At 42.0% G+C, this 13,956-nt stretch overlaps 1 protein-coding gene across 2 annotated transcripts in view; it reads right to left on the reverse strand.

Moving 5' to 3' along the window:
* Window positions 1–13,312, reverse strand: part of slc44a5b (solute carrier family 44 member 5b) — a 47,980-nt gene extending 34,668 nt beyond the window's left edge. The window contains exon 1 of one of the 2 annotated variants that reach the window (XM_004555060.3): window positions 13,061–13,312. In XM_004555060.3, the coding sequence (XP_004555117.1) occupies window positions 13,061–13,097 (37 nt within the window). In that variant the 5' untranslated portion in view covers window positions 13,098–13,312. The remainder of the gene's footprint in view (window positions 1–13,060) is intronic. The other variant, XM_004555059.4, reaches the window with a different exon arrangement.
* Between the last annotated feature and the right edge of the window lie 644 nt (window positions 13,313–13,956).

The raw sequence follows: 13,956 nt of genomic DNA on the forward strand, positions 1-13,956 counted from the left end.
AGATTTATGCACAGCCCAACAATCATGGTGGTAATCGAAAGCTCTGAGAAAATAAGGCTTCATGGGCTGAAGAATTATACATCAGGATCAGACAAAGGCTTTGGCAGAAACATCTCTCCACATTTCCACTTGTATTCCTGGCTGGTCTCCCACAGCAATAGGATTTATGGATTCATATGGAGGTGTGAGAACATGCATAAAAAATAGTTAAACACTTTCGATTATCATAAAATTAACAGGATATCTGCATACAAGCAACTTTTGCTCTCTCATAAAAGACGTTTCAGCAGTTGATGGACGCAGATCCTTTTCCCTACATGTTTAGGTTTGTAGAACAGCTAGTGTGACGAGGACTCTTACTGGCCTTTTACACGCTACTATTTTCATTGCACAACAGAAACGAGCCCGCAAGTTGAGACAAACCTTTTCTTTCACTTTACCAAGATTTCTCCTGTTGTATGTGTATCAGAAAGAAGGGGTGGTGGGTATATCATATATTCCACCTGTGATTATTGTATGATTGTTTCTTTTGTCATCAACATATATATTACAAAAAGATGCTGCATAGCCTGAATAATTCATGCAAGTCTTGTTATTTAGGCTACAATGAAATAGTGACTCCAGGAAAAAAAGAAACAAAACACTTTTTAGGAAACTGATGTTTTATTTCACTCAGTTTCTATCACGGGTGACTTTGGTTGGTGGTCAGTGCCAGTGGATGGTCAATCAACTTGGCTGATACACTTTTTTATTGACCCCAAGCCACCATAACATTGTTTATGTCCCACTCTGTTTCCCAGAGTATAATTGAACGGACTAACCAGGTCTATCTGGTGACTAATTTGAACATTTTCTTTTACATTTATTCACCTGCACACCACGACTGTGAGCAGAATTTCCTTGATGTAGTTTTGAAAACTCCGGCACATTAACCAGCTAGTCCCAGCAGGCCCCCCCAGGACGCTGTTGTGGGAGCCCTGGAAATCATTAAGCTACCTCTTACGAGATTCTCTTGTTGGAACCTTGGAACCTCCAGCTCCATGATGTTGGACCGCAGCCACCGAAGGTAGCTGTAAAAATCTGCTGCCAGTTTCTACAGCTACTCTAACCAGAAACTGCAGGAGGTGGAAAACTGGATTTCTACCTGCTAGATCAAACTCACCAAGGCGGCAGAGCAGAACAGACTACCACTGCCAACTCCGAACCCAACAACATGTTTATTGTTTAGTGAAAGCACACAAGCCAGATCTATGCTAAAAATATAATTTTAAGGGACATCTGTGGACAATTTCATGATCAATATAAACCAATAAGCAAAGGACTGGGTGTATTAACTCGTCAGCTCTTTTCCTCTCCGTTTGCCTCTTCCCTTCTCCTCTCTGTCCTCACATATACTGCATTTCAATACAGCTCCATTTCTAATAAAGCTGTTCTCATATGCACATTTTTCTGTTTCTTCTGGGAGGGAACAAGCATAGAATAATGACTTGGATGTGGCCAATTAACTACGTATTAGTTCACTGACACAAGACATCTTTTTCAAGCCGCTGCACTGCACTGCTGAAATCCTGTATTTACATTTAAAAATAACTTCTCAAACAAAATGTTAGAAGCAACAGACTTAACTCCTGATCAGCTGCTGTGCTGTCAAGTGAATAGAGCAGGGCGATATGACCAAAAATATTTATCACGATATACATTTGAAAATTTGCGATAACGATATAACTGACGATATAATTGACACGAGACAAAATACTTTACAACTCCACAACTTTATTAGTGCAAAAAACCCCATCAATGTATTTTCACTTAAACAAGCAGCTGTTTTTTATGTGCATTAAAGTTATATAAAAATTAACAGTGCAAATGCAAATTCCTCGCTGACAGTTTAACCAAAAGGCGTTTCCAGTGGAAACTGGCCGACACATCCTCAGCATAACCATGTATAACATCCACAAAACTTAAAAAGAGCTTATACACACACAATACAGTAATATTATGTTGAAGCACAGTACGTATCACTCCGCGAGGCTCCGCCTACGATAGCCGTAATGCTCCGACAATCCATCAAGCGGTGCGGCTTCGTAGCTTCGCAAAGTCGAACTAAAACATTCGACAGATTTTCGAGCGCCGTGCACATAAAATTGTTTCCAGGTCAGTAAACACAACCAGAGTTCATACATAAGGCACACGGGGTTATAAGGAGCTCTGTCGACTTTCAGAAAAATCAAAGGATTGATTTTAAGTGCGCCGTATTTTCCAAACAACACGGTAATAACGACGGCCCGCTAGCATGCGCTACCAAAAATAGTGCTTTGTTGTGTATCTGACGGACGAAAGCTAAACCAGTTCCACACCAGTGAAGCTGCAGCACTTTTACAAACCAGTTCTGGTTCATCTGTTTCATTTAACGATCCGCTTTCGCCCTTCTCGTTCTCCGTCGCCGCCATGTTTTTTCCGTCATGTGCATATGAAAACATGCGCGTTTTACCCATATTCTATCGCCATATTTCATTTTTTTATCGTTGCCCAACATTATACCTAGGGATGGGTATCGTTTAGGTTTTATCCGATACCAGTACCAAACCAGTTCTTTTGAAACGGTGCTGGTGCTCAAACGGTGCTCAAACCGGTGCTTAAAGAATGGAGAACACAAAATTGGTCCAAAAACCTCTCATGTTCAGCTGTTTTTTGTAAAAAGATAACAATGTTAGCCTTTTCTGCAGCTGTGGGGCATATATGGTATCTAGGGTTGCCAACTCCCTGAAAAATAAATAAGGGACACCTCGTGGCCAGGGCCGGGCGACCCAGTTGTCTTCACCCTTCCCAGTGTGGTGAATTTTCTAGCTCTTTTTTTGTGTGTGAAATTATTTTTTTAACCATTTGACTTGAATTTGATTTAAGTAGATGTGTATTCTTTGTGATATGAACACATGTGAAACAAATGATCATTTAGCCATTTATTTTTAGCTCAAAATGACAACATTAACACAATAAAACAGGTCTCTTTCTTAAACAGAAGCCTGTCATGCTTAACTTTTGAGAATATAAGTAAATCTTTCTTTAACTCTGTCCTGCTTAACTTAAAATAATAGAAAACAATAGAAAGAAAAACATTCTTGTAACAGTGCACATTTAGTGCATTTAGTACAATTGGCTTCAGTTGAGGTATTATTTCAGCTTTTCTAATGCTAATCAGCTGCTCCTGTTTGTAAACCCGCTTGTTCCCATGATTACGCATCTTAACTCATCATCATTATTCACCTATGTATTACTTTTATGTATTAGTCATCTATTTGTTGTACTCATGTATCCTTGCAGTTGTTTATTACACAAAATAAATTATATTATCACACTTCTGGCCACATAGCACTGATATTCACTGCACATGCCCATATTAACTTTTTCCAGCCAGGTGTTTTCCTTTTCCCATTCTTCCCTTTCTCTGAGGGGAACAAACATTGCTGCTCTAATGCTGGGCTCACACTGTGCGGTTTTTGGCCGATTTTTGAGTGATCGGACCGATTTTGGCCTTCATCGTGCATCGTGTAGTATACGTGGGGTAACGAGAAGTGATTAACACCTCACGACCAGCTCCCGATCAATCAATCGCTCGTGAGGGTCTCACCACAGCCGCTCACACTGCTCGCGCGCAAACACGTAAACGTTGGTGTAAAAGATGGAGCAGCACGGCTGTGCAGCGTGTGATCTGGACACAAGCGATGGAGGCACAACTTGTAGAACTTTGGAAAGCTCATCCGAGCCTTTTCGATGTGGCATCACAAAATTATCACGACCACAACAACCGTGAAAACAGTTGGATTTACACTGCTGTTCAATCACAGCTGCCTGATCAATGTTTTTCATTAGCAATTTAGCAAAGTTGGTGGTGGTGGTGTGTGTGTCTGTGTGAGTGTAAGACGGAGAGAGAGAGCGCGACAGATTTTCTGTTATAACCTTCATGTTATGGAGGCACAGTGTGAGCACTCAGGTCAGGCATCAGAGCATCGGGCGATATAGTGTGAGACCCTGCATCGTGACCTATGAACTTCTAACCCCTGCGAGTCAATCGTGCAGTTTGAGCAGGAGCTGAATAACGCGACTGAAAAAAATCGCACAGTGTCTGCCCAGCTTTAGGTGTACTGTCATCCGAGACTTGCACCGCCGTGTCGGCGTTTGTTTCCCTGTTGGCCATGCTTCTTGTTGTGGTCATCTGTTGCCTTCCGGTATTTTCTCCGCAAGCGACCTTTCCTCGACCAATGAGATGAGCGGTAATCTGAATTGTCATACTCGAATTGTCATAAGTGTGCTGTCAGCTCATTGGTCACAAAGCAGGAGAGGGGCTGGGAATTATGTTTTCAAACAAAGCGTTAATTCCATTAAAAGTTATAGACTACTTTTGATTCTCACTGTATTACGGGACAAAGTGCGTCCCTTATTAGCTCAATACGGGACGTGTACTTTTGTTTCGAAATACGGGACGATTCCGTATTTTAAGGGACGGTTGGCAACCCTAATGGTATCACTCTTGGCTGGAAGCAGTGCTTAAACAATGGAAAAAACACAAACTTTGTCCAAAAACCTCTCATGTTTAGCTGTTTTCCACTTTTTCTTTGGTCATTTTAGCCTTTTTGGCCAGGGTGAAGAGAGTATCTGCCATCAAACAAGAAGACAGCCGCATGTAGATATGATGATGTTTGCTAGTTCACCTTACATGCATTAATGTAATAACATGGTTAGCCTACTCAGCGTAAATTACACACGAACAACATTAAGCTACTCACGCAGAGAAGAACGGCTGCTGCTGCCATCATCATCCTCATCATTTCTGCTACACTGGCAGGGCTAGGGGCCAGGACTCTCCTCTTTGTGTTTTGGGGGATGTTGCATAACAGGCACCACACCCGCAGTAGATGTGCTAGGTGTGAGGTCTCGCAGCAAGCTATCAAATACGGCGCATTTCTGGGCTTTTAAAAAAAACGCTATGCGTCGCCAGGTGTTTCATCGGATTTGAGGTGTTACCTCCTTTGACAGTATCACAGTATCAGCTTAAAGCACTTGTTGCTGCTGACTTTGCATCTTTTGCTGTGAAGTACAGCCAGACTTTGACCGCTTCGCCTTGGACATTTTTAATCTGTAGCTCTGCTCTAACAGAACGTACGTACCTGGACCCGCCTACTATCCTCGGAAACGTAAAATGATTGGCTAGAAGTGTGTCACAGCTCAGGAAAAAAAAGCACCGAAATAAAGCACCGAAATGTGCGCTGCTTTTTGGTCTGGTTACTACCGTTTACGTCAGAACCGGTGCCATCATGGCACCGGACACCGGTATCCATCCCTAATTATACCGGTATTACCGTGAACGGTGTGATATGGCCCAGCCCTACAAGTGAATGCTGCTCTCATTGGTTCTCTGTACTCGCATATACGTCTTCCTGAAAGGGTGTAGGCAGCAGCAGCCCTGCTGGATTTCGGGCGATCGTGGCTCAAGAGTTGGCAGTTCGTCTTGTAATTGAAAGGTTGCCGGTTCGAGCCCCGGCTTGGACAGTCTCGGTCGTTGTGTCCTTGGGCAAGACACTTCACCTACCGCCTACTGGTGTTGGCCAGAGGGGCCGATGGCGCGATATGGCAGCCTCGCCTCTGTCAGTCTGGCCCAGGGCAGCTGTGGTTACAACTGTAGCTGCCTCCACCAGTGTGTGAATGAATAGTGGAATTGCAAAGTGCTTTGAGGGTCTCGAAAAGTGCTATATAAATGCAATCCATTATTATTATTTAAAGCTACAGATACTGCAACAGCCCACTGGAACAGCGAACCAAAAAAAAGCATATAGAGAGATGGAAGAAAGAATGATCTGTGCTTAAAAGACACATTTTGGAGATATGTGAGACTTGCGTTAATGTGTTAAAAGGGGTATGATATGGGACCTTCAAGGCCCATATTTACTGTCAGATTCTGAAGTGCAGGATGTGCTAACACTGACTACAGAAAATCAACTTCAAAGTGACAGTGCTGGAAGCAAACCAGATCTAACAACTGCCCTGGAGTGATAGGACTTCAGAGAAAAGTCAGAGAAGCAGTTCATTTCAGTGCATTTCAAAATTTAGGAGAATAACCTGCAGACTTACCTCCTTTGAGTCACTTGCTCAGAGATTACACGCACATTTATTGCGCTACATCATATATCGATTACCACACATAAAATGGGTGGAAATATTAACTGCGGAGTACAGCATAACACACCCTCCAGACTACAACTTGTTCACTTCCCTTAACCCGTTTCCACCCTTCCCCTTCCCAGGGTTACTCAGCTTGTAGCCATAAACACATCCAACATCAGCACAGGCAGACACAGGCACCAGTGTCCCCTGGCTCCACTGTCCAACACAGGCCTCTTTCATACAGTGGTCAGGCAAACAGCTCGAACACTGCAGGTGCTCTGCATGGGTTGGGTCAAAGGAGCCATTTGGAAAGGACTATTTTTTTGTTGTTTTCACTCTCTGTATTCATCCACATTTCCAGGAGCCGGAGAGAGTGAAGTGCTGAGAGATTTCACTTCTCTCAGAGCTACGTTGGGTTAGAGTGTTAGATCCAGCAGTAGTTAAAAAGAAAAAGAGAAAACAGAAATTTTAAAAATTCAGCATAATGATGTTGCTCGGCAGGGGAGGCATAGTCTGTAAGTCTGAATGCTGTGTACAGTATATTCATTCATATTTGATCAAAGCACTGGCTTTTGCCAATCCATAGAGGAAAGCAACATCAGTAATATGGCTTTGGGATTTTGTGTTTTCCTGTAGTCTTTATTTAAAAAGCTACACATATTCAGGTTTCTTCTGCATGACACAGTAGCAACAGACCTACTTGGGTGGATTAACTATAAAAGGAGATACCAGGATTTTCTGTAAAGCACAGGTTTATTGTCAAGGTTTCATAGTTGAATCAGGAAATGCACACGTAGGATCACACAGGGTCACGAAGCCAAACGTTAACTTGCAAGTCTCCTACAGTTTCATGCCAAAAACACAATAATCTGTTCTGAAAGAATCAAACAGTTACATCAGAAGACTTAGTGTTGTTTGTTTTTTAAAAAAGGAAAGAAAAATGGACAAATCTCTACGTAGCATCATCTCACCCTTTTTCTCTGCCTTTCTTCTGCACAGAATCATATTTCTTCCTTTCTTGTACTTTCTCTCTTTGGAGTACAGTACAGTCTTTAAAGTGCTTTTCTCCTCATTGTAACAAGACAACAACATCTCAAGCTCTGGTTTAGGTTTATGTACTGGAGTCCCTTGGGATCCTCTTAAATCTTAGCAGATGGTCAAGAACTGCACTTGGAGTATCTGACTTGCTAGTCCTCTGGGTTAATTCCTACTAGTAAATGAAGAGCATTTACTGGGCACATAGTGGTAACTGACATCCTTTCAAGCAGTGAGAATAGTGGGACACGGGATGGGATTCAGCCCCCGAGAGGGGTGTCAGCATCTGAGTGTCAGATGCTGACAGCTTGGCCTGCTGCTCCAAGCAGAAAAGTAGCAGTATTGTATCTTTGTGACCTTGGTTACTTCTGCTGGAGGCTCCAGGCATGTCAGTGGCAGCCCTGGGTTTCTGTGACATGAGACTCGCAACTGCTACTGTAGATTAGTGACATGCTCAACTGGCTTAGGTCAGGATTTATAAAGACTTAAGAGTTAAGAGGATAGATCTCAATATCCAAATATGCAAGGTGAGAAAACACATATTTAGGGTGTCATACTCTACATACATAAAAAAAGGCCAAACTCCTGCAATTACCCACTCTTTCTTTCACAGTGCCTCTGTAGTGATGTATGAAAACAGCCTTAGCCTTTAAAGACAACGAAAACAGAACTGATCAGCTCTGATAATTAGTATATGTGGAAAAAGTTACCATATATAATCCTAATAATCATATAATCCTACCCTTTAGGCAGGCTTGTTTGCATGACTTAGGAAAATTAGATTTTAAGATTTCTGTAATCATTGAATGACTAATTGAGATGAGTTTTTTTTTTCCTGTTTATGCGCCTCATCTCATTTTACACATTAAAGTTTTATGTGAAGCATGATGCAATTGCGCTTTTAGGAGTAGCAGCACAGTAGGAAGGATGTAACACTGCTATTAAAAAATGTCATCATATGCACTCTTTTCTACTGCTATATTTTTTTAAATAAAAGGCTGGCAAACTGCTGAAGCTCGAAGGGACGAAATGCTTCGCAGAAATAAAATCCAGGTCTGTCAATTTAGTCTGTGGTTAAATGTCAAGCACCTGGCTTGTAGAACTGTAATAATTAGTCCATTAATATATTAGGTGATTAAAGCAAATGAATTGATATTAGTTTAATAACTTCAGTCACTTGTATGCAAACATTTAAAAACATTTGCTGACTTCACTGTCTCAAATGCATAACTTTCTGCTCATCTTCTCTGTTTTTAGGTATACTAATTGCAAAAGCTCTTCTCCAAGGGAGGCTGGGGACATTGAGAGAGAGTGGTCCATGGTCCACATGTCCATTGTCGACACTGCTGTAAGGAGCAGCAGCCACTAGGTGGTTGGCCCCTTAACCAAATGGTGGGCAGCAGAGGTGAAGGGAGCCATCAAGCTGAAGATGGAGTCCAAGTGAGCTGTGGTGGCTTGTGGCAGCTGACGGTTACCGACAAGCTAAGTGGAATTTGCATATAGAAGTAGCTGAAGAGAAAACTGGGATGTGGGAGTAGTTTGGTGAGGCCTTGGAGCAAGATTTTCGGTCATCCTGGAAGGAATTCTGGGAAACAATCAGGTAACTCAGGAAGGGCAAGAGGTCTAAGGAGCTTGGAAAGAAAAGCGTCTGGACTTCTTTAAGTTGCTTGAAGACATTTCACCTCTCATCCAAGAAGCTTCTTCAGTTCTAGGTTCAAATGGTGAAGAGTCCGAGATTTAAGCCTTGTGGGAGTGCCCCCCCCCCCCCCAAGATGGACAATGGACCCCCTAATGATCCTCTACCTAATCACACGAGCCAAGGTACGAAAACAGGTGTAGGTCACAATCAGTTCTTAACTTTTATGTATAGAATTTCTAGGTGGAGCCTATTGGCAAAAGGTTTCTGCATTGGCGGCCTCAGGATCACATTTCTTCTCTTTGCAGATGATGTCATTCTTCTGCCTTATCAGGCAGTGACTGCCAGAATAAATTAAGGTGGTTTGCAGCTGAGACTAAAGCAACTGCGATGAGAATCAGCATCTCCCACTTTAATACACTGATGCTCATTCAGAAAAGTGTGAAGTACTAACTCTAGTTACCGTCAGATGTATTCGTGCCACAGCTGCACTCCTGCAGGAACCATATGAGGTGGTTCGGTAAACTGACTAGGATGCCTTGTGGACACCTCCTAGGTAAGACATTTTAACCACGTGCTATTAGGCCCACACTGCAGAGATTATCCCTCTCAGCTGACCTTGGAAAGCCTCGATGAGCCAGAGGAGATGGCCTGGGATAGGGAGGTCTGAGCGACTGCTGCCCTGTGATCCAAATCTGGATCAATGGCAGAAAATGCATGGATTGTTTGAGTACAGGTAGCCATGCTGTCGGGCACACAAGTCTTCTCTAGTTCCACTGATCACCCAAGACTTAAAACAACTCAAGACTATGTGCCTGGCATGGGTCTTTGGGTTGTGTTTCATAAGTCACTTTCAGTGTCACTTATCCTTTTAGTCCTAAATAAACACTGACTATATTTGTTCTGCTAAGTGGAGATTTCAATTCTGCTCGTTTTGCCCACGAAAACCTCTCTGCTAAATGTCTTTTTCACAGACTCAAATGAACGGCCATCCAGTATTATGCAAAAGTGAATCTCAGAAAATATTTACTGACACACCCTATCATAAGTGTGAATAATATAGTTCAAATTTCAGGCACTGGCATGGCTATTGCTTAAGAAAATGCACACAAAAGCACATGCTCTTGTTAAAAATAATGAGAAGAAATGCCACAAATACTAACAAAATCCTCTGCAGGGTGAGCATTAGTCTTCATTTGAAACAGGTATTTGGAGTGAATAGTGTCACTTAAAAAGCCTTTAATAGCACTTAGTCTAGGGTGCAAAATGGGCCATTCAGCCGCAACCTTCTCCAACTGCAATTTCACACGAAGATACTGTGAATGTTTCGATTATAAACCATTGCCCTCAGCTTCCTGTCAAGAGTCTGCATTGACTCAGTATAAAAATGCAGCGTTTAGGGAAGCTGCCCATGCGAGAAATTTGTTAATTAACAGTGTGCCCGACTCAACACTTTCTATGGTGAATGGAACTCATATCTATACTGTTACTTACAAAGCTGTCACAGAATGATTATGAGCTACTCTCCTATTTTTCTGACTGACTGAACATTTCAGCAGTACAGTGAACACTTGCTAATAGTTAGAAATGTTATATAATAAACTGGCCTCAAGAGAACACTTGAATCTGACTATTAAGCAAATATAGGACAGTTGAATGTGAAGGATATTATGGCTCTATGCATTATGTTGCTCTTTTTCTTACAAATACAATCATTAATCAGCTTAACTTTATATTAGGGTAGGTAACAGTGTGACATTAGTAAAATAAACTGAAGTGCTCATCATTGAGTCATCATGAAGGTCTTCAGCCTTATCAGTCTTTTTGAACTTTTAGGGTTACTCACTATGTGCTGTGATCCACAAAACAGATGTTTTAGTGTGTGAAACTTTACTTTCCAGTGTAATTCAACAATATCATGATGTACAGTATTCTGGTATTAAATTTAAACAACCCAAAAACCTTTACATTGCTCCTTTGCCAAGCTAGCCGTTTGAATAAAAGCACCGGGGAGTCAACAACATAAAGTAGCTGACCTGAACACTGGGAGGCACAATAACTCCATGCTATTAAGGCTAAATTATATCCCCTAATTAATTGCTGCCTTCTAATTCATCAATGCAATAGAATATAAGTGCAGGTACACTAAACGCCAACCGTATTCTGTACATTAATAATGTATACATTACAAGTTATACACGTGTTTGCTTCAGTTAGCCTGTTACTCGTGGCATTTTACACATGTCAGGTTTATGATGCGCTGCAAAGTACCAGCTTAAAATTGTGAACAGGACCTGACTGGAGTCTGACATTCCCAGTGGTGAGCTGTATGTCTGTGGAGAGCACTGAGAATCAACTACTGCTGACAGGCTGTAGTCTTGACTGGCAGAGTGCTGGAGTCATGAGGTCTGGGGGACAAACAGGGGCAGAATATAGGGAGGAAAAAATAGAAAAAAGAAAACACAGCAGCTATCCCCATTAGAAGCTGTCAGGAGCAGACCTGACAATGCCTGTGCTACTTTGAGTTATTTTGTGGGCATTGTGACTGTGTACAATTTGATCAACGATTCATGATAAAATGCACGTGTACTTGATAATAATGCAGAAGGCTGTGTGAAAACCGATAAGAATGACATATCATCTATCAAATTAAGTTCTGCATCATCCCAGCGGTTGAACCGAATAACTGAAACATATCTTTTGGTATACCTTTGATTCTTTCTCACATTTCTCACATAAAAGGGCCAAAGATTTGGCCTATCACTGTGGCAGATAGCTTTGTCTGGATTTCAGTGACACCGTAGCTTTGCTTTTCAGTAGCCCAATAGTACCAGCTAAAAAAAGGAGTAAATCTGTGAGAGGGGAAAAAAGGTCAATCATTCAATAGAGAGAAAAAATAGTATTAGCTAGGGAACTCTTTGTTTCATAAAAAATACTCTACTGTCTGTGTAGCATCTGGTGTTGATAAAGGATTATATTGTTTTGATGAACAACATGATTACTCAAGCGGGTTAATGGACAGTGGATCTGCACATGGATTATATATTCCATTATATGCCTGCAGGGGCAAAAACATGCAAGTGGGAGAGAAGAAATATCCTTTGTTATGGAAGAAGGACAACTTGCTGTTAACCTTTACTGTAAGACACATTATCTGGAATGCTAAATTAGGAAACAATGAAAAAAACACTACACCTCAATTATTCCTGCACATTTTATTTTAAACCCCAAATGTTGTTGGACGTCAAATAGGCTAAACAGTTCTCAGGAGTGGACACTGGTGACCTACCTTGCTTAAGTCCCTGTAAATCACAGCAGGGAATATTAATCGAGATTAAAAGGATTACACAGAGTGAGCAGGGGACTAGTTAACTTCAAATGACGAATGCATTAGGTGACTGTCACACGAATGCACTGTCAGCTTTATAAAAAGCTTTAGAAGGAATTATCATCTGACTGTTCCAACTAAAATATCATTAAGTATTATGATAAAATGATTTTATAACGACCCTGCCTCTAATTAGCTACTTAGTTGGTCTTTTATCATAAAACATGATCATCTTTTGGCTTTGGATTGGTGTAGGACAAAACAAAGCAATTTGATGACATCATCTGGAGCATCAGAAAAAAAACGACGGGCATTTTTTTCCCCTCTAACTAAAAATTGATCAATTAATCGACAGAATTGTGTGCAGATTAATCGATAATGGTGGCTAACTGCAGCTCCCACTAAAACCCTAAAGCTGTCCCGTTGTCATGATGGTATACAGCAGTTATAGGGCATAAATACATCGGCGTTGACAACAAAGGCGACATAATAAGTGGAGCAGAAAGTGGAGATGGGACTATTCTCCTACCGTGGGCACTTTTACACCTGGTAAACAAAGCAAGGCAAAAGATCACAGCACTGCAGTTAATCAAAGCCAGACGCACGGATTCTTTTCGAAGCATATCCTGCAACGAAACTCGAAAACACGTCCTTCTACTTATTTGAGCCAACATCCGTTTGAAATGTTGTCACACCGTTACTGCGTATTTCACGCCAACCTTTAAATAGCCCTACAATAGTTAGCAGCTGATAGTGCAAGCTAGCTACCGTCCCTGAACGCACAGCAAAGGGTTAATAATAAAGACTCGGGCCAAAGAAGATATTGTTATATCCTGCTGTCATAACGTTACACGGTACAAAGGCAGAAGAAAATCTCCTACAACAAAGACAACCCGACTCACCATAGTAAGAGGTGGGGATGTCCGTTTTTCTAGCCATGGCACTTAGCAGGACAGATGCAGCACCGTCGTCTTGGTTTTGGAGACTGCATATGAGAGACGAGGTGAACCCCAGCTGTTTCAATGCCTCCCAGTAGTCCCGTCGTGAAATAAACACAGAGGTCTTGGGCTCTTGGTCGGAGGATGCTTCGGCCACGCAGCTGAGCGTCAGTCGTGTTTACAGCGCGACGTCATTAATTATTCCAAAACGGCCTTAAAGGGGACGCTGCGCACCCCGGGCCCCTGTCCCGCTTCCCTTTGTTACATTCAAAGCTCTCTCACACACGCAGGATATTGTGCAGTTTGGGCATCAGGCAGCAGCCGATTTAAGCAGCTGGTGAACTGCTAGGCTAGGGTTAGCACGCTAACTCCTGCAAAAGGAGTAGCCGCTACTTGTGTTAATTAATAATACAGTCATTTTTGCAGCTAGTATTTTTAGGCAGTGGCCACTCTGTCCGCACTGAGCCGTCCAGTGGAGAAACACTGACCTCAGCTGGGTTTTTCGTCACATTGCACATCTTCCTGAAGTCACCAAAAGTGACAGAAAACCTGCCAAAAAATCTGAGAGGTTCAGGTTTGCAAGGCATCGGTTTTTAAATCAGGTCTGACACTTGTTAAAAATCACCTAGTGTTCGACATTGGAATCACAGTCAGCCTTGAAAATAAATGATGCTGAGGAGGCCAGCTGCACAGAACAAGTACAATACCTTTGTGAGCGCACGGGCAGAGATAATAAACTGCAAAACGTGTTTGCATATTTTGAGAAATGTGGTGAAAGAAGGCCACTTCTCAGTCTTGCACTCATGGAAAAACATTGATTGTGGGTATTGTATGTCCACTCAGGATGTGGAGACTAACCA

Source organism: Maylandia zebra, linkage group LG23 (assembly GCF_041146795.1).
Source record: "Maylandia zebra isolate NMK-2024a linkage group LG23, Mzebra_GT3a, whole genome shotgun sequence".
Classification (NCBI taxonomy): Eukaryota; Metazoa; Chordata; class Actinopteri; order Cichliformes; family Cichlidae; genus Maylandia; species Maylandia zebra.